The 21,545-nt window shown below is 44.5% G+C and overlaps 1 protein-coding gene across 1 annotated transcript in view; it reads right to left on the bottom strand.

Annotated features, from left to right (window-relative positions):
* The window catches only part of TNIP3 (TNFAIP3 interacting protein 3), a 91,487-nt gene extending 71,633 nt beyond the window's left edge, over nucleotides 1-19,854 (bottom strand). The window contains exons 1-2 of the mRNA XM_083834958.1: nucleotides 19,755-19,854; nucleotides 202-341 (exon numbers count right to left, since the gene is read on the bottom strand). Of these exons, the coding sequence (XP_083691084.1) occupies nucleotides 202-341; nucleotides 19,755-19,839 (225 nt within the window). The 5' untranslated portion in view covers nucleotides 19,840-19,854. The remainder of the gene's footprint in view (nucleotides 1-201; nucleotides 342-19,754) is intronic.
* Nucleotides 19,855-21,545: the final 1,691 nt, after the last annotated feature.

Here is a 21,545-nt window from a genome sequence, read left to right as displayed (position 1 = left end):
AATTAAATCTTACTCTTTACTAAAAGTTATTTCTATTTTAAAGAAGGGCCTATAATAGATTTTTTTGTTTGTTTTAAGCAGGTATGTCGCATGCACACAGGACTGCTATTTCTGGCATGCAACAGTGACTTCACTCAGCAAAACATTCATTTTCTCAAATGTTTGCATGCAAAAGAAATGACAGCTAGTTTTACCACTTACCTTGTTCTCTCCACCGCCCCAGTTCACCTCCTCACCTATGCACACCTGGGCTTTCAGCACCGTTGGGAATGGCCTTCTCCAGCCCTCTCCTCTACCCTGCAGCTGTCCTGCATCTACAGGATGGTCCTGAAGCCACTGAACTGAAAGGTAAAGGTCACCGTTGAATTCACTGGAGCAGAAACAAGCATCCAACTCTTATTTTTCATGACACTCATGTCTTTCTGAGAAAAAAATGCAACATTCAGCTCATCTCTCTCACAGATTAAAGTTCACTGGAAGTTCTCAGGTTCTAGGAACAGCTTTAGTGGCACATAGCCAGGGAAGGTGAAACTGTAATAGACTTTCAAGTCTGCCGTGTTTCTAGATTTCAAAGCTAAACAAGTGAAAGGCAGTTACCATCTTACCTGGCTCAGTGTAAAACATGAAAAAAATAAAAGAAAAAATAAAGAAATAGTTGAGAAAGCATGCCAAAGCGCTTTGAACAGTGAAATATGCCTTTTGTGTGGGTTTGTGCTGGTCTGTAGTGGGTTTGATGTTTCAAGGAAAAATGAAGCTAGAATGTCAGTTACAGTTCACAGGACCTACTTATTACAAGTGCATTATTTCTACCTCTTTTTGCTGAGAATACTTCATCAGAGGAACAGTCTAATTTGAAGTCCTGTTGAATTAATTACTAGCTGAGTCTACAAGGGGATGTTGTTTCAATTGACTTCATCCTTTCGCCCTAGGAAGAAAAAAATAAATAAAAATGGTCTGACAAAAATCAAGAGACAAAATGCTGTTTACAGAGACTCCACTTTAACTGCTGTTTGCAAAAGATCAGCTAACTGTTTTGGTACTTTTTGTTCCAGAGTGCAGCACCGGGGGGTCTGATTATGTAAACAGAGAATTCAGTAAGAACAGTAATTGTTTTCAGGTGTTTTGTGAAGAGTACTGTATATAACATCAATCTAAAAAACAGAGAAACAAATGTACTATTCTGAGGAAAGATTAATTCAATTAATTTGCTGCATCAGTTCTTAAACCTCAGTTTTAAACCTGAACATCTGGCTTATAAGGTAGCAATTCCAGAAAATGTACTGAATGAAAATCCAGCAGTCACCATGAAAATCTGACAAACCAAGTATCATCTTTCAGTTCTCTGCTGTCCTTAATTGCCAAATAGCATCTTGGTTGTGTATTTATTTTATCCTACTAACTAAAAGTTACAATGCCAGTCCTGGAGGAGAAAAACAAACAAGGAAAACCAAAACAAACAAACAAGGCAAAACCTCTAAACTGGTGCAGAAAGGTAAATATATCTCATGTGGAGTATGTGGACAACTTTTTGTCAAATAAGCCTTTCAGTTTATTTATGCCTCAAAAAAGAGGTAAAAAGGAGAGTTATAGAAGATTCTGTAAAACATCCCACAAGGTGTCACTAGAGATGCATCATCCAAAATCTTACTCAAACACCCTCCCCTACCTTTGCTAGCTAAGATAGCCTTCCCCATTCCCATGGAGAATGTTATGGACAGCTTTGAAAACACAAAAAATAAAAGACAACATGTGGACAGAAGCATATTTACTTGTGCAACTCTGTGCTTTAACTTGTGGCCTATTAAGCATCTAGGCAATAATTTGAACAGTGAATGAACCAAGCAAACATTGATCAATAGGAAATGCAACTCGACTTAGGCATCAGCTTTCAATGAACTGTCTCGAAATGTGCAACAAGATAGGTTTTACACAGGAGTCAGCAGAAGATGCATTGCCCCTGTTTTCAGACTCCTAATATAGAAAAAGGGACAAAATCAATTACCAGATCTGCCGCGGTTCCCCATTAATACTAGGAAAGATGTCGTGTTTTATTTTCTTCATTAAGTTTTATACCCATCTTTTAACATTCACGCCTAACCCTGAATGTCACAGATGTCTTTCAAATACCTTTTATCTTCAGATATGATGGCATGATAGGATCTCCATTTCCAGTTATTGCTTAAGGCCCTTTCTATCGAGTACTGTATGAACAAAGTATGAATGCAAAGCTAATGTGCTGGACAAAAATTACTCCCCCTCCCTGCATTCCCCCATTCCACCCCAGATTTCCCTATCTAGAAAATTATAAACCACTTGAGAGATGTGTATTAATATAGAGCAAGTCAGAGAGCTCAAGTAGAAGTTACATTTCAGTATCTAATTGTTTCTATGCTATTAAAATTGAAGCAGATGGCATGTTTACTCACAGCTGAGCAGCATAGAGGTATATTCATGGACTTAGTCTCCTGCCCCAAAAAGGGGCAAGTACACCAGGTATAATGACTTACATTGCTTATTGCCTGGCAGCCAGTGCACTGTACTTAGTTAATTGCTGCAGAAAGTGGTCATTTCACCTCATCTCTGTGCTAAATGTCAGGTTCCAAAGGATGTCCTAAGCAACGCAAGCAGTCAAGTCTTATGTGCTCAAGCTATGATCCATAGGACTCATCTCAGTTGATTCATTTTTATTTTTTAAGGGACCATCCCTTGTTTCTTTGAGAGAATCCTTCAGATGACTACTTGTCCCTTATTTCATTCTGCACAAGAACCAGGAAGATTGAGACAATCTATCAAATCTTTGCAGAGTGATAGCAGGCAACGTAGCTGCTAATGAACCTTGTCCTCACTACAGAAACCAATCTGGACAGAGAGACTCTTAAGCAAAAATGAAACCAGAAAGGGTGCAGGTTTTTTTTGTTTTTGTTTTTGTTTTTTTACCCTTTTTTAAATAATTTGAAATCATCAAAAATTAGGAATATAACTGTAATTAGTTTAGATATGAGAAATCCTTCACGAAGGACAAATACTGGCTTTATGGAGCAAAAAAAATTTAGTATATATACATATTAGTATAACAGTATTTGATAAAAACGACAGCAAGTAGAGCACATATATCGATATTGTTTCTATTACACAGTATACAGTTAATACAAGAACACAAAATGTGACTGCTGACAGGTGCACTCAGTGCACTCAGGTGTTTTATCTGGTTGATTTGTACATTGTAACCATGATAACACTAGTAACAGCCTATAATATGTCCAAATACAACCTGTAAGTAGTAGTCATCTTACACTTCCTAGAATAAGTAAAGAAATTATTTTGCATGGATGAGCATAAATAAGAATATTTAGCATAAGGCCTCACGAATTTTATGCTGAAGTTGTTTCTCAATATCTCAGTCATCTGTGAGACAAATGAGGCGGAAACCAATAATTGCAGCACAGTTTCTAGGAAAAAATCAAAGGAGCATTTGTGATTGCTAAAATATATTAAAAAAAGGGAAGCAAGAAGATGACTACTGCAAAAGTAGTGAATGCAATTTTGTAGAAGCAAAATTGCCTATAACCATTCACCCGGAACAAACAACTATGTTTTGTAACCTATTTATAGCTGATGAATTAACTAAAGGCTTGCTTTCTTGATATTTTCTTCTTCAACCTCAACATTGCGTAAGTTTACTTTGGAAGTTTTACTTGGGAAGTTGGAATGCCAAATGCTAAGAAAAATAGCATTTTTGTAATACGTCTATTAGAATACGCTGTTTTGCCTTATTTTTCATGTGGCTATCACAGATTTCCTTTAAAAATAGTTGATTACTGTAAACTCAGCAAGTTCATCTGCCTTTTTTTTTTTTTTTTTTACTTAATCATGAAAGGTTTTGTTTGTTTTTGTTTTTAAATGCACTTCTTACCTGTGCAAGTTTTTAAACAGGTATGCACTCCCAGAAGCAGAACTTCTAATTTTATTGTTTTGTGTGTGTGTCTCTCAAGCACATTCTTGGTTATTCTTTCAACTTAGTGGTCCTTGAGCCCTCTTTTTCCTTCCAATGTATTTTACTTCCACAGAATCTCAGTCACTTTTTATTATTTTCCTCTAAAACTCTCTATAGATCTAGCCGATTCTTAGAGCTCTAACTGCTTCTGCCTTGAAACCAGCGAGTTTATCTGGGTCAGTTTTGCTCTGGACCATCTCCAGAAACTGGAGCAAAAGCTCACTGAGAATTAGCTACCCCACTATATACCTGCTTAAAAAACAAGAAATCACACAGCCAAATAAAAGTAGTTTCTTACTTTTTTCAACCTTTTCTTTTTTTAACCCCCCCCCCCCCCGCCCCAAATGGGGCTCAAAGACGCAGTTACTTCTGCAGGGACCACCTCACATACAACTTGCCCTGAAGGCACCACGATCCTCACCTTTCCTGTGACTTGGATGCACAGGGAGGCCGCCAGCCTCACACCGAGGGGGACACAGAACATGAGTAAGCAGCCAGCCTTGGGCGAGGACTCCAGAACAACGTGCTAAAGTAGCAGCTACCTGCAAGAGCTGAAACAGAGGTACAAGCAAAAGAGTCTTGTCCATTTTATGCTTCCTAAAGGACCGTGGTTTGACTTTTGTCTTGGGCAGGCATGCTGAGCAAGGCAGTTACCTGACCAACATACAAAGACAACGCTGGCAGAAAAAATGGAGACCTGCTAGTAGGGCTATGCCCAGCCAAGGAACAGAATAAATGTTCCTTGCCATCTGCAGACTTGGCCAGAGGCCCAAATACAGCTAGCAGTACTGAGGAAAGACTACTACGGAGTCTCTGGCCTATAATCCCTGTAAAAACATTTTTAAAGATCCCCCAGAATATTCACTGGATTATTTATTTTTAATTTTACTTATTGCACTTGACTTTGGACCTAGAGGACAACTAAGACAGGCAGGACAGCAAAAGTAAAGACGTACAGCTTGGCTTGATTTATACTAGTGTTCCTATCGCTATCTGCAACGTTGCTACCTCATCAAGCTCAACCCAACCTCTTTACACCTCATACCTAGCCCTGAAAGCATTCAAGGTGTAAATTGGCCAGAAGTAGCCAAACAATTAAGCAGAGAACATATTTTACAAAGATGTCTGCTTTTATTTATACTTGTATGTTTTTAGTTGGTAAGAGTACCATAATGATAACAAATGTGCCCACAGCAAAAACAAAGTCAAACCACTGGACAGCATCCCCTTTAGGGGTACCTTCCACATGAGGCCAGGGGACCTTCTGGGGACTCCAGAATTTATCGTACTGACTTCTGTACTCTTTTTGCTTCCCACCTGTAAAGTATCTTTAATCCACTTACGACTTTATAAACATACGTCAACAACTCTTTGAAGAACTTTATAATTTTATATGCACAGTACACACTGTAACAAAGTCAACTTTTTCCTCATGGTTTATGTGGCCTAGAATAGCTAGGATTATTGTTGTCCATTACCCAGCTCTTTTATATATATAAACAAAAATATGCTATTTATGTCCTGTAATAAACCATATCACTTTCCTATATGTACATATTTTATGACTGAACACAATTTATACAACCTCATGATAGACATAGCTCATTCTAGCTGAGTGCCCACAGTTTAGGAGAACTCTGGGAATACTTTGAGAAATGTTGTCACATGCCCCAGTATTCATGAAGCTTTAATCTATATCACTATAGTAAGACGTCTTACAACTGATCTTGACAGGTTGCCAAGTTTGTTTCTCTACGCAAAGGTAATTTTTGCCTAAAAAACAAACAACAAAAAACCACAACACATTGAAAGCAATGTTTCCCCACTCCCTTTGAGATTTTAACGGCTATTTTTGTGTATAACATGTTTTAATGAATACCTGTGGAGACTAATAAAAAAATAGGTCACTTTGAGACCCTTTACATTTGAAAAGCTTCGTAAAACAGAAGTTTTCCAAAGGCAAGAGGCTGACTTCCAGCTGTTCCTCTCAAAAAGAAAAACTTAAATCATTTCAGATAAGACTTGACCACAATAAATAAAGCCAATTACTGTTGGATTGCTTATGCAGTTGATCTTCAGCCACTCAACAGCTCTAACTCCCTTGTTGAGGTTTCTGTCCCCACAAAATTTCAGGCCATGGCTAAGCCCAGAGGAACTCATACCCCACATAAGAGGGTGTCCATCCCATTTCCTGCCAAGAACATCCTCATTCTGCAGGGCAAATGTCATTTTAATGTTCCAAAATTTGATGTAGATGTTTACATTGACAAAATCTGTAAAGCATTGGCTTTCATTTTTGGTATTTTCCAAAACATCACTGCTATAGTAGCCTTTTTAGAATTATCACAGAAACCCCAAAGACGAAAATAAGGAAATTCTTTATTAAATTCCTTGTCACACGCAGCTTTCACAGGGAACTGAAATAACAGACCCAGTCTTTATTACTCCTATGAGAGAGAAAGAGCTATGAAACCAATGCATTTCAAAGCACCATCTCACAAATACACAAACCTAACACCTCTCTCATTGTTCCTTCCTACCATTCAATTCTACAGAGAGGGGAGCTCTATCAACCCCCTACCACCTCCTATCAGCAAATACATGCTTTCAAAAGCTTGTAACAAATCCCTTTGGAGTAGGGTCCCTAGAAGAGCAAGCTGGGGATCACTTTTGGTGTACAGCAATAGTGCCATCTACAGCGTGAGCTATGCCACAACACAACCATATGGACTTAACTGTAGATGAAATGTGTTCAGACATTTTTGTAAAAAATTACTTCTCAAGTCTGAACAAGGATGCAGCTTGAATATGATATTTAGTAGGATGTATTTTAATACTTTAGCTATGGATAAGCTATGTTTTCTTGCTATTTGTTCTTAGGTTGCATGAGCTTTAAAGACTCTTCAGCTATGGACTGAACATAATAATAGCTAAGCCTGGTGCTTAGCAGATGTGTCTATGGAATCCAGATGCTTGAGACAAAAGGTGAGAAGCTGAAGAGCATGAGATTTCTATTGTCACACGCATACAAGACTCCAAGAAGAAAGTTACTGACCTTTTTGTAAATCATAGTTCAGCTGCTTTCTTTACAATCAGCACGTGCCAACGTATATCTTATTTGAAGCAAGAAAATCACCACTCCCAGTGCAACTGGCACATCATTAAGAAGCCTCTAGCTTCTTATAAATATGCAGAGTCAAGTTCAGAGATAACAGTCTATAGTACAGGCAAGCTACCATGAAGAGAGCATAAATAAGTACCCGGAAGCCTGTGCTAATTCAAGGCTGGGGGAAAGGGAGAAAACGTTTTGTTTATGCAATGTCAAATGATGCTGATATATTTCAGTTCTGCCTGCCTTGGCCTCCATCATACATCACTGCACATCCCTCCATGTTATCCCATCTCACCACCTTCCCTGTCATTATGGCTGCACCCAGATCTGATGCCAAATATGTGCCTGACAGCTGCATACACTCCTCTTAGTGGATCTCCAACTCCCATAATATATGCAAACCTTGTGTTAGAGAAGTGCAGGGGTGTCAGTAATTGCAAGGTCTTTCCATATGCAAGCCAAATGTAACCAGTGCAGTCAGCAAGGTCTTTCCAAGAGTGCAGATGGCCTAAAATAAGAATGGGAAATACAGTTCATACATCTGATAGTCAGACTTTTTGAAATGTCGAAAAATGCAGCACAGTTTCATTTCACAGCCACAATTCATTGCATCACCATCTTAATCTGTACAGAACAGATAAGCAGGTCACTGGGAAAACCAAGGAAATGCTGTAGGGAAAGCAATAGAGCATGTGAAAAAGTAAAACAAACATATAAGGAGAGAAAAGGAAAAGAAGTGAGACAAAAGGCAGAAGTCAAGTCTTGGCTTTCCCCTAAATGCATGCACTTATTAGGAGAGATCTCAAGCAACAGATAACTGCGGAGTTCAGTGTCTCTGAAGGCACAGAATCAGAATAACAGATCACAGAATGGTTGAGGCTGCAAGGGACCTCTGGAGATCATCTATTCCAAGCCTCCTGCTCAAGCGGGGTCACCTACAGCATGTTGCCCAGGATCACATCCAGGTGGGTTTTGAGTATCTCCTGAGAAGGAGACTCCACAACCTCTCCGGGCAGCCTGTTCCAGTGCTCTGTCACCCTCACAGCAAAGTTTTTCCTCACGTTCAGAGGAAGCTTCCTGTGTGGCAGTTTGCGCCCGTTACTTCTTGTCCTGTTGCTGGGCACCACCAGAGGAAGTCTGGCCCCGTTGTCTTGGGACCCTCCCTTCAGATTTGTGTATGCATTGATAAGATCCCCTCTCAGCCTTCTCTTCTCCAGACTAAACAGGCCTAGCTCTCTCAGCATTTCCTTGTAAGCCAGCACTGCTGGCTTATGGTTAACCTGTGGCCCACCAGGACTACCAGGTCCTTCACAGGGCTGCTTTCCAGCAGGTCAGCCCCCAGCCTGTACTGGTGCAGGGGGTGATTATTCCCTAGGTGCAGGACCCCACACGTGCCCTTGTTGAAGTTCATCAGGAGTCTCTGCCCAACTCTCCAGCCTGTCCATGTCCCTCTGAATGGCAGCACAGCCCTCCAGTGGATCAGCCACTTCTCCCAGTTTGGTGTCACAAGCAAACTTGCTGCGGGTGCACTCTGTCCTTCAGCCAGGTCACTGATGAGTAAGTTGAACAGGACTGGACGCAGTAGCAGCTGCTGGGAACCCACTGGTAGGTGTCACTGGACTATCAAAAAGCAGAGTTTAGAAGGTAGCCCTCACACAAACTAAAATCTGTAATTCAGCCTTGTCACTGAGTGAATCCAACACAGCCCAGTGAGCAGACTTTTTGTCCTTCACAGCAGAATCTGGACCCAGGGGAGGGGGGCACGACGACAACAACTTAAAATGAAGAGTAGGCAATTCACAGGCTTGTTAAAGCTGATTCCTAGAGCAGAGCATTTCCAGTACAGTTCGATTTTTATTATTATTACTACTCAGCTCTATGTTATGTATTCAGAATTTCATTATAGGTGCACATTTCCATGCAAAGAGGCTGCATCCATCTAGATACCAACTCAGTACATATTTGTTAGGACTCTTGAGTTGACACACGAGAGTTGAACCCCCTTCTCCACATAGTCTGCAAACAAATCTGTTCCACAAGAAAAAACACGTAAGGTGCAACTAACCAATAACCTCCCCAGTACTCACACTGTTAGCCTTTCATCACACCTCTGTTGAATGCCTTACTTCACACTGTGCTGCAAAAAATAGTCATTCAGGTTTGTTTTGTACTGGAGTTTCTGTTGTTCATAAACACTATTTCTTGCTCTGAAATCAGCAGGATTTTGGTACTGACTGTCCACCAGCAGGGGTCCAGCTGTCTGGGTATTGGTACGTAAAGTTTGCAAATACTCTTTTTGTAAAGATTCAAGAACCCTTAAGGCTCTTTTGGCACTCTTCCAGACTTGACCTTTGAAGCAAAGTCTTTATTGTTTAAGACAATCACTGAAAATAGGATATAAATCAGTAAGTTCTTGGAGGTATGACCAATGTAAAAAAACACCTTTAATATTTATAATGAAGAGCTTCATTGCAGTAGTGACCAAGATGAGTTTTGCTAGATAGACTCACAGCTTCAGGGAGCTCATTAGGAAGAGTCCCAAATGAGTACATTCCAAAAAGACAATTAAGAAGCAAAGTTACGTTAAAAACTATCTAAAAACTATCAACCTTTCTATTTTACAGGCAGACTCACTGTTCCTAAAATTGGAGGCAACTTTGCTACTGTAATATCATCAGCAAGTATCTGCCTGCAAAACAACTGGCTTTCACAATATTAAAAATAAAGCAATCCAAAGTCCTTTTCCCCCTCCAGGGAGACAGATGTGAAAGTCAATGCACTTCTGCTTTATTTATTCAGTCAAGTACTCATTCTTCATTGCTGGAAAACACACTGTAACCTTGTAGACTTTCTGCTTTAAAAACCTGTTGAAGCTGAAATTTAAATTAAAAACATGCATCGATGATTATACTGAAAAAATAGCTCTGATGTTGTAGCAGTTAATGCACATACAGTGGAATATTTTCCAAGCATATTTACTGGCATAAATGCAAGTAACCAGGATACCTATTTCAGATGGAAAAACTAAATGGATTTACACATCAGTTACAAACAACTGAAAAAACTGCTAGCCGTCTCATGTTTAGCAAAGACAAAGAGAATTTTTGATATCTTGCCTTCAATTTTAAATGACATAATTAAAAATGTTCCATGGTGGAAAACTAGATAGTCTAAAAAAAAAACCTAGAAATTATATATTACTATATAGTAATATTGCAAATAACAAGTAGTATATATTATACGTGATTGGGTTGGTTTGGACAAATATATATAATTTGTTTGGCTTTGGTCAAGCTCCTCACAGGCCTGTCTTCTGTTCTGCTGTCAGGAAGTTTATTTAGAACTGCATAAAAAGAGAGTAAAGGGAGGAGATGGTCTAAAGAAGAAAATGCATGTCATTAAATCTGGAAAATGCAGGGAAAAAATCATCTGCAGTCTGAAAACTTAGAACCTTCAGTTTTCAAAGTTGTACTGGGTCGGCCTGGGATGTTAACTTTCCCTGCAGCAGCCCATATAGTGCTGTGCTCTGCACTCATAGCTAAAACAGCAATGGTATCACACCAGTGTTGTGTCTGCTGCTAGGCAGTGCTGGCACAACATCAGGACTCTCTCCAACCCCCCTAGGGGTGGGCAAAGATGTGAGAAAAGAAACATCACCAGGGCAGCTGACCTAAACCAACCAAAGGGATATTCCATCCCATGTGATGTCACACTCAGCAATAAAAGGTGGAAAAAGGAGGAAGAAAGGAGGGGTGGGCTCTCGTTGTGAAAACGTCTGTCCTCCTCCCAAACACCGGCTACGTGTGTTGAGGCCCTGCTTCGAGGACACGGTCAAGCATCGCTCATTTGTGGGAAGTAGAGTAATTTCTTTCCTCTGCACTTCCACGTAGCCTTTACTTGTTTTGTTTAGTTTTCCCTTTCCCCCTCCCTTTCCCCTTTCCTTTTTTCCCCTTTAGTTAAATTGTAAACTGTTTAGTTAAATTGTTTAGTTAAATTGTTTAATTAATAATAATCTTTCCTTAAATATTATTTTTTTCTTCCCTTTAATTAAATCATCCTTATCTCAACCCGTGAGTTGTTCTTTCCTTTACTTCTTCCCCTCCTCATCTGAGGAGGGGGAGTGAGAGACCGGGTGTGCTGTTCAGCTGCCTAGCATGGTAAAACCACCACAAAAGTATGAGAATACACATTTATATTCACACATTCTGAAATCTGTACAAGGAGACACGTAACCAAAGGCTCTTCGATTCTTGCAAACAGAACAACAAAAAGATATAGCTGTAAGGAAAAAATAATATTTATTCCATGAGGCACTGTTAAAGCCTCAGCTGAAATACTGCCCACAGTTTAGTCACGCATGGTTGGAAAAGATTAGAGATAGCGAAGAACCCTGAGCAAGGGCATAGTAGACTTACCTGACATGAAGAAACCTTGCCTTGATTATTTTACAAGAAAGAGTGCAGCCATTAGAAAGAGCAAGCAAAAACTAGAAGGCCACAAACAGAGTTAAAAAATAAATAAATAAAAAATAAGCTAACTGTGAAAGGAGTGCTGATCAAAAAAGTCCTTTAATATAATCAAAATATGATGTCATCTTAAAATAAAATACAGTCTACGCAAGCATTATGAAATAATAGTACATACAGCAATTGAACCCAGCGACCTGCACTGCTGACATATACTCCCAGGCAAACATGTTAGAGGCACCGTATAAGATTGCGTCACCACTTTCTCATACAATATTTTAAATATGATTGCTCTTCTCCCTTCCTCCATGCTAACTTTGTATGATGGTAATAGCGAATATTAAAAGTTAAACGCAAAGAGAAATTTCACAACAGTAAAAATTCCAAGAGATGCCATTTCAAAGTCACATCATAACTTCCTGATAACTTGGGGAAAAACACTACACTCGTAAGGTATTAACACTTTAGTATCTTTGTTAGAACAGAGATAGTACAGATGGCTAGATTTTTAACGTAAAAGTAAAAAATGAACAGAACTATAAGTATCAAAGTAAAATTACAGAGGGTTTAACTGTATTATACCAAACAAGGATCAATGAAAAACGAATGAAAACTTGAAAAGATCCCTGTGGAATGGGACCAGAAAAATTATAGGCAACTGCGACACATAACTGCAGGAGTTTATTTTGGATGAGGACGGCCAAAATATTGTGGCCAGTGTATGTAGAAGAAATGGGCTAAGGCTTTCTGAATGTAAGCAAGCTTTTTGAAATCAAGAAACTTAGTCTTTAGCAATTGATCTTAATTACGTGTTTCTATCCAGGTGTTTAATAAAAGGACACCTGTAAAAAAATCTGACTATGCTCAGCAAGTCAAGAAGTCCTCAGTTAACAGCAGAAGAAGCAGGCGGACTGCCCCTGTGCTGCACTTGCAGCGAAATTTAAACGTGTAAGTGATTTCACAGATTTCACAGATTTCTAGGTTGGAAGAGACCTCCAAGATCATCTAGTCCAACCTCCGACCTAACACTAAGTACTCCACTAAACCATATCACTAAGCTCTACATCTAAACGTCTTTTAAAGACCTCCAGGGATGGAGACTCAGCCACTTCCCTGGGCAGCCCATTCCAATGCCTAACAACCCTTTCGGTAAAGAAGTTCTTCCTAACATCATTCCTAACATCTAAACCTCCCCTGGCACAACTTTAGCCCATTCCCCCTCGTCCTGTCACCAGGCACGTGGGAGAACAGACCAAGCCCCACCTCGCTACAGCCTCCTTTAAGGTACCTGGAGAGAGCGATAAGGTCGCCCCTGAGCCTCCTCTTCTCCAGGCTGAACAACCCCAGCTCCCTCAGCCGCTCCTCATAAGACTTGTTCTCCAGGCCCCTCACCAGCTTCGTTGCCCTTCTCTGGACTCGCTCGAGCACCTCGATGTCCTTCTTGTAGCGAGGGGCCCAAAACCGAATGAACACAGTACTCGAGGTGCGGCCTCTCCAGAGCCGAGTACAGGGGGACAACCACTTCCCTAGCCCTGCTGGCCACACGGTTTCTGATACAGGCCAGGATGCTGTTGGCCTTCTTGGCCACCTGAGCACACTGCTGGCTCATATTCAGCCGACTATCAACCAAGACTCCCAGGTCCTTCTCTGCCAGGCAGCTTTCCAGCCACTCATCTCCCAGCCTGTAGCGCTGCTTGGGGTTGTTGCACCCCAGGTGCAGGACCCGGCACTTGGCCTTGTTGAACTTCATACAGTTGGCCTCAGCCCATCGGTCCAGCCTATCCAGATCCTCCTGCAGAGCCTTCCTGCCCTCGAGCAGACCGACACACGCACCTAACTTGGTGTCGTCTGCAAACTTACTGAGGGTGCACTCGATCCCCTCATCCAGATCATCGATAAAGACATTAAAGAGAACTGGCCGCAGTACTGAGCCCTGGGGGACTCCACTAGTGACCGGCCTCCAACTGGATTGAACTCCAGTTAAATTTCACTGGATTGCAACAGCGGGCGTGCTTCTAGCCACGCGTGCCTTTTTCCAGAGAGAAAGCCGAAGAAATTGGCAAACCGCAGCCGGCTGCACCCTGAGGGGCAAGGGCAGAGCAAACCCCGGGCTGGCACAGCCGGGAGCATCCCTGCAGAGAGCTGCAACGTCCCTGACAGCAGTTTTGTTCAGGGGGACCCGGGGCCAGGTGGGACAGCCTCGGCTGTGCCTCCCGCTGCGCGCTGCAGCCTCTCTCGCCTCCAGATCGGTCACTGTTCTCTGCAACGTGCCGTGCCCTGCAGCACGCTTTCCCCCTCTTTTTCTGGGGGAAGAAACGCCTGACTTCCTCTTACACGTTTGGTAGTTGTGGGTAGGGAAAGGAGGAGAAAATACAGGGCGCTCTGTGTACGAGTGCCTTCTCTTCCTTACGGGGAGGCAGCAGGCCATCCAGGCACTGTTCCATCATCCCCAGTACAACTGCCTGCTTTATTCTAACCTGGCTCTCCGCAAGAACGCGGGCTGAAGTTCCCAACAGCCTGATGTGCTCATGCAGCAACATGGAAGCTGCTCTGCAAGCTCTGTGCATTTACTTTGGGTCAAACGAAGCCAAATACCACTTTGTCCCTGTAAGCGACCAACAGAGGTCACTGACGTCTGTCGCTGGGGCTGGGGCCCCACTGCACGGGCAACCCCGCTGGCTTCAGCAGAGACCCCTGCATGACGTCAGGCAGAATTCTGACCCAAAATTGGACTGATTTCGGTCACACCGAGACTAAAGGTCAGACTGATCTTAACCATGTCCTTCAGAGTTTCCTTTAGGAGTATCTTTTCTGTTAAGGGAAGTGTCCCTGCAAATGACGTATAAAATTGACACCACTTCAGCTGCTGGCATTTTTAGTAGAGTTTTGGGATTTCTTAGCTTTTCCTTAACTTTACTCTTTAGCTGCAATAAAGTTCATTTCAATGAACTCATTGCACCTTTGCTGAGCAGCTGCTCTTGCGATTGCTGCTACAGCTACTTCATTCCCCTCCCCAGAATCAGAACCCGGGGCTTTGGGCTTTTCAGTGTTTATTGTTCACTTAGTTCTTCCTTCGTGCTTCCACGGTGGGCACGAACAGACGTGTCCCCCTGCGCAGAGATGGGGGGCAGCCGGGGGGCTCCCCTCTGCTTGCCTCTCCTCTTCCAGCCGCACGCACGGGCAGCGACGGGACCGAACCGGGGCACGCTCCTGGCCTCTCCCCCTCGGCGGGGAGCTCTCAGAGCTCTGCAGGGCAGGCAGCACAGCCCCAGCCGGACCCCAGCACGCTCCCACAGCCTGCTGGCACGGCCCCGCAGCCCTGCGCACACACCCGGGCACCTTTTCCACCGCCTGGCCCAGGCCTGGGCTCCGCATCCCCTGCTGCCCCCCCCCCCAGTGATGCACCGCCCATGTCACAGCAGGCAGGGGGTGCCCCATGGCACAAAGGGGCGGGGACGGCCTTGGCCCCGGAACGCTGGCCCCAACGGCAGCTGGGCAGTTGGGCAGCCCTGCGATGGCTGCCCGTGCTGACGGGGAGGCTGCTCGGCTGCCTGCTCCTGCGGCTCCAGCCTCCGCTCCGGACACAAACTCAACCAGAGGAATTCAGCTCCTCTCTCCTCTCTCCTCAGGCCCTCACCTCAAATGGCTCTCAGCGCCCTACAGGACACTGGCCGAACTAAACCACCGCACGCTCCTGGCCGCTCCTTTCCAGCACTGTGCCGGACAATTGTCCACGCCCTACAGGACAGGTAAGATCGCCCCAACCCACACCCACCGCTGTCTCACAGCAAGCAGGACGGTGACACGATCGGGCCAGGACAAGAGTGACCGCTCCATCAGGACGACAGGACACCGACAGCCTCGGTGAGACGCTAGAGACTCGGGCAAACAGGCAGGGGCTGCCCGTGGTCACAGGGGGATGCTGCTCCGTTTGGTGCTTCTTCTCTTTCAGCCAGAAACACACAGCGATGGGACCAGACCATGGCACAATCCTGGCCTTGCTACGCTCGACCACTCAGCTGGAAGGAAGAGCTGCCAGCTCTCTACAGGACAGGTAAGATCGCCCCAACCCACACCCAACGCTGTCTCACAGCAAGCAGGACGGTGACACGATCGGGCCAGGATGGCAGTATTCACTCCATCAGGATGACGGGACACCGACGGATGTGGTGAGACGCTCGAGACCCTCGGGCAGAAAGGCAGGGGCTGTCCGTGGTCATAGGGGGATGCTGCTCGGTTTGTTCCTTCTCTTATTAAAGCCAGACACACACAGCGATGGGACCAGACCACGGCACTCTCCTGGCCTCGCTCCCCTTGAGAACTCAGCAGGAGAAGATGCCAACACTCTACAGGACAGATAAGGCAGCCCCAACCCATTCCCCACCACGGTCTCACCTCGCTCAGTGGGAACGTGACACGGCTGAGCTACAACCAACATCTCCTGGACATCAGGAAGATGCGAGTTGGACGGCCTTGGTGTGAGGCTGGGAGAGCCTCGCGCAGGGAGGCAGGGATGGCTTCCAGTGCTGGCAGGGGTGGCTGCTCGGTTTCTCGCCTCCTCCTCTATTACAGCTGGACACACTGACAGTGACGGAATGAAGCCATGGCACACCCCTGGCCTCTCTCCCCTTGAAAAGTCAGCTGGAAAAGCTGTCAGTGTTCTCCAGGACAGGTAAGATCGCCCCAACCCATTCCCCACCGCTGTCTCACAACAAGCAGGATGGTGACATGATTGGGCCAGGACGGGAGTGACCGCGCCATCAGGATGACGGGACACGGACAGCCTCGGTGAGATGCTAGAGACTCGGGCAAACAGGCAGGGGCTTCCCGTGGTCACAGGGGGATGCTGCTCCGTTTGGTGCTTCTTCTCTTTCAGCCAGAAACACACAACGATGGGACCAGACCACGGCACAATCCTGGCCTCGCTGCGCTTGACCACTCAGCTGGAAGGAAGAGCTGCCAACACTCCAGGACAGGTAAGATCGCCCCAACCCACACCCACCACGGTCCACAACAAGCGGGAAGGTAACACGCTCGGGCCTGGACGGGAGTGACCGCTCCATCAGGATGACGGGACATGGACGGACGTGGTGAGATGCTGGAGACCCTTGGGCAGAGAGGCAGGGACAGCCCATGGTCACAGGGGGATGCTGCTCGGTTTGTTCCTTCTCTTATTAAAGACAGACACACACAGCGATGGGACCAGACCACGGCACACTCCTGGCTTCTCTCCCCTTGAGAACTCAGCTGGAAGGAAGAGCCGCCAACGCTCTACAGGGCAGATAAGCGATCCCCAACGCGGTTGGGCTATGGTGGGCATCTCCTGGCTGTCACGGAGATGTGAGATGGACGGCCTTGGAGTGAGGCTGGGAGAGCCGCACCCAAGGATGCAGGGGCTGACCCTGGCAACCGTCTGGGGCTGCTCTTTTTGGTCATTTTCCTTTCTCACCCCAGCACAAACCCCCGAGCACACCAAGGTCTGCCACTGTCCTTTCCCTCCTCTGCCCAATCCCTCCGCGGCCACTGAAGGCTGGTGCAGCTTTCTACAACCACAGCCACCGGAGGAGCAGGAAGCACACAAGGACCCCGTCTGACCCCGGCCATGGTCCTACAAGCACACCAATGGGCCCCGCGGCTATGGACAAAGAGCTCGGCACACCTCCGCACCAACCCACCCCACCCCACCCCACGTCTCTCTCAAACATTGCTCAAATAAAGGTTCTGATTCACAACCTCAGCGGCTGCTTTTTCCTGCCCTTCTTGGGGAAACCTCGGGAGGCTTTGCCTTTTGCAGAAGGAGCAAGTGCACCAGCCTCTGCTTCTTCAGATGCTGGCATCAAGATAATTTCAAAGCAGATTAAGTGTCCTAATCTAAGACCAGATTCTGCAGGCGTTTCAGAAAAGTGTTTAACGATAAACACTTATGCAACTCTGGAGGAGAGTAGTCCATCAAAGATTTCTAGGTTGGAAGAGACCTCAAGATCATCGAGTCCAACCTCCGACCTAACACTAAGTACTCCACTAAACCATATCGCTAAGCTCTACATCTAAACGTCTTTTAAAGACCTCCAGGGATGGTGACTCCACCACCACCCTGGTGTTGTGGTTTAACCCGGCTGGCAGCTAAACACCACACAGCCGTTCGCTCACCCTCCCCCCTCCCTCTCTGGGATGGGGGGAGAGAAACGGGAAAGTGAAGCCTGTGAGTTGAGATAAAGACGGTTTATTAAGACAGGAAAATAATAATAACAATAATAATAATAATAGTGATAATGGTAATAGTATTAACAATAATAATGTGTAAGAAAACAAGTGATGCACAATGCAATTGCTCACCACCCGCTGACCGATGCCCAGCCTATTCCCGAGCAGCCGGCCCCCCCCACCCCGGCCAGCCACCCCTATATATTGTTTAGCATGACGTCAGATGGTATGGAATACCCCTTTGGCCAGTTTGGGTCAGCTGTCCTGGGTCTGTCCCCTCCCAGCTCCTGCTGCACCCCCAGCCTGCTCGCTGGCAGGACAGAGCAAGAAGCCGAAAAGTCCTTGGCCTGGTGTAAACACTGCTCTGCAACAATTAAAACATCAGCATGTTATCAGCGCTCTTCTCATCCTAATCCAAAACATAGCACCCTACCAGCTACTATGAGCTACTTAACTCTGTCCTAACTGGAACCAGGACACCTGGGCAGCCCGTTCCAATGCTTAATAACCCTTTCGGTAAAGAAGTTCTTCCTAACATCCAACTTAAAACTCCCCTGTCGCAACTTTCCCCCATTCCCCCTCGTCCTGTCACCAGGCACGTAGGAGAACAGACCAACCCCCACCTCTTTACAGCCTCCTTTAAGGTAACTGTAGAGAGCGATAAGGTCGCCCCTGAGCCTCCTCTTCTCCAGGCTGAACAAGCCCAGCTCCCTCAGCCGCTCCTCATGAGACTTGTTCTCCAGGCCCCTCACCAGCTTGGTCGCCCTTCTCTGGACTCGCTCGAGCACGTCCATGTCCTCCCTGTAGCGAGGGGCCCAAAACCGAACACAGTACTCAAGGTGCGGCCTCACCAGAGCCGAGTACAGGGGGACAATCACTTCCCTAGACCTGCTGGCCACACTGCTTCTTATGCAGGCTAGGATTCTGTTGGCCTTCTTGGCCACCTGGGCACACTGCTGGCTCATATTCAGCCGACTATCAACCAATACTCCCAGGTCCTTCTCTGCCAGGCAACTTTCCAGCCACTCATCTCCCAGCCTGTAGCTCTGCTTGGGGTTGTTGCAGCCCAGGTGCAGGACCCGGCACTTGGCCTTGTTGAACTTCATACAGTTGGCCTCAGCCCATCGCTCCAGCCTATCCAGATCCTCCTGCAGAGCCTTCCTGCCCTCGAGCAGATCGACACACGCACTTAGCTTGGTGTCATCTGCAAACTTACTGAGGGTGCACTGGACGCCCTCATCCAGATCATCGATAAAGATATTAAAGAGGACCGGCCCCAGTACCGAGCCCTGGGGGACTCCACTAGTGACCAGCCTCCAACCAGATTTGACTCCATTCACCACAACTCTCTGGGCCCGGCTATCCAGACAGTTTCTAACCCAGCGAAGCGTACGCCAGTCCAAGCCCCGAGCAGCCAGTTTCTTGAGGAGAATGTTGTGGGGAACGGTGTCAAAAGCCTTACTGAGGTCAAGGTAAAACACATCCACAGCCTTTAAGTACACGCATCCAAACACCACGCCAGCAGTGCCACATGCTCAGGTCCTCTTCCATGAAGCCTTCTGTTACGCCTCAGATGGACATATCCCGGGCTGCACCTAGAGGGCCCCTGCGCTCAGTACCACAGATGTCCTACAACAACCCTCTGAGTGTTGCAGGGAACTGCAAGCACTCTGTTCATTATATTCACATTTTTAATGTCTACGTCGCATTGTGATAGCCCATAACAGAACCAAGCACCCTCAATAGAAGCATAGCTCTCTGTCTACTCAAACTATCCCGGTACGTATTTCTACAGTTTAAAAACATACCCATAAACAAATCCACCTGGTGCCCTAAGAAACTAATCCTCCACATAAACAGTAAAATTCTGCAGGGAAGTAATTTCACATGATTTTTATCCCTTTTTTCTCCCCATCCCAGAGGAAGAACTCTCTAACAGCTGCACAGTCACTGGAGTGGTTCATTCCCTTCTACTCACTGCTCTTCATGTTTATGCCCTCTGAACTCAGCTGAGACAACTGCATCAAGACCACCTCTCTGACGCTTTTTTCTGGTCCATTCATGTTTTCAGACTCACGGCTTCACTTCTATGCCAGTTGCTGGCATCATTTCGTCGTAAACTTAGAGGCATAGATCCTTACAGCTGAGAACAGTAAAAAAAAAAAAAAAAAAGTAATTCGAGCAAAGAAATGTTATTTATTTGTTTCAAAATGTACCTGAAGTTAAAACAGATTAGACAGGAGCTTTGCAAAAGAAGCACTTTTCCTCAGCAAACAACAGCTGATAAATGCTCTCAGTTCAGGGAAATCAGCTTGGTTATCTTTTCTATTCACCAGAAAGATCTAGAAATTATATATTACTATATAATAATATTGCAAATAACAAGTAGTATATATTATACGTGATTGGGTTGGTTTGGACAAATATATATAATTTGTTTGGCTTTGGTCAAGCTCCTCACAGGCCTGTCTTCTGTTCTGCTGTCAGGAAGTTTATTTAGAACTGCATAAAAAGAGAGTAAAGGGAGGAGATGGTCTAAAGAAGAAAATGCATGTCATTAAATCTGGAAGATGCAGGGAAAAAATCATCTGCAGTCTGAAAACTTAGAACCTTCAGTTTTCAAAGTATGTGAATACACATTTATATTCACACATTCTGAAATCTGTACAAGGAGACACGTAACCAAAGGCTCTTCGATTCTTGCAAACAGAACAACAAAAAGATATAGCTGTAAGGAAAAAATAATATTTATTCCATGAGGCACTGTTAAAGCCTCAGCTGAAATATTGCCCACAGTTTAGTCACGCATGGTTGGAAAAGATTAGAGATAGCGAAGAACCCTGAGCAAGGGCATAGTAGACTTACCTGACATGAAGAAACCTTGCCTTGATTATTTTACAAGAATGAGTGCAGCCATTAGAAAGAGCAAGCAAAAACTAGAAGGCCACAAACAGAGTTAAAAAATAAATAAATAAAAAATAAGCTAACTGTGAAAGGAGTGCTGATCAAAAAAGTCTTTTAATATAATCAAAATATGATGTCATCTTAAAATAAAATACAGTCTACGCAAGCATTATGAAATAATAGTACATACAGCAATTGAACCCAGCGACCTGCACTGCTCACATATACTCCCAGGCAAACATGTTAGAGGCACCGTATAAGATTGCGCCACCACTTTCTCATACAATATTTTAAATATGATTGCTCTTCTCCCTTCCTCCATGCTAACTTTGTATGATGGTAATAGCGAATATTAAAAGTTAAACACAAAGAGAAATTTCACAACAGTAAAAATTCCAAGAGATGCCATTTCAAAGTCACATCATAACTTCCTGACAACTTGGGAAAAAACACCACACTCGTAAGATATTAACACTTTAGTATCTTTGTTAGAACAGAGATAGTACAGATGGCTAGATTTTTAACGTAAAAGTAAAAAATGAACAGAACTATAAGTATCAAAGTAAAATTACAGAGGGTCTAACTGTACTATACCAAACAAGGATCAATGAAAAACGAATGAAAACTTGAAAAGATCCCTGTGGAACGGGACCAGAAAAATTATAGGCAACTGTGATACATAACTGCAGGGATTTATTTTGGATGAAGACGGCCAAAATATTGTGGCCAGTGTATGTAGAAGAAATGGGCTAAGGCTTTCTGAATTTGAGCAAGCTTTTTGAAATCAAGAAACTTAGTCTTTAGCAATTGATCTTAATTACGTGTTTCTATCCAGGTGTTTAATAAAAGGACACCTGTAAAAAAA

Source organism: Anser anser (genome assembly GCF_964211835.1).
Source record: "Anser anser genome assembly, chromosome: 4".
NCBI classification, from domain to species: domain Eukaryota; kingdom Metazoa; phylum Chordata; class Aves; order Anseriformes; family Anatidae; genus Anser; species Anser anser.
The sequence above is the reverse complement of the archived record's forward strand: the minus strand, read 5'-3'. Positions and strand labels throughout refer to the sequence as shown.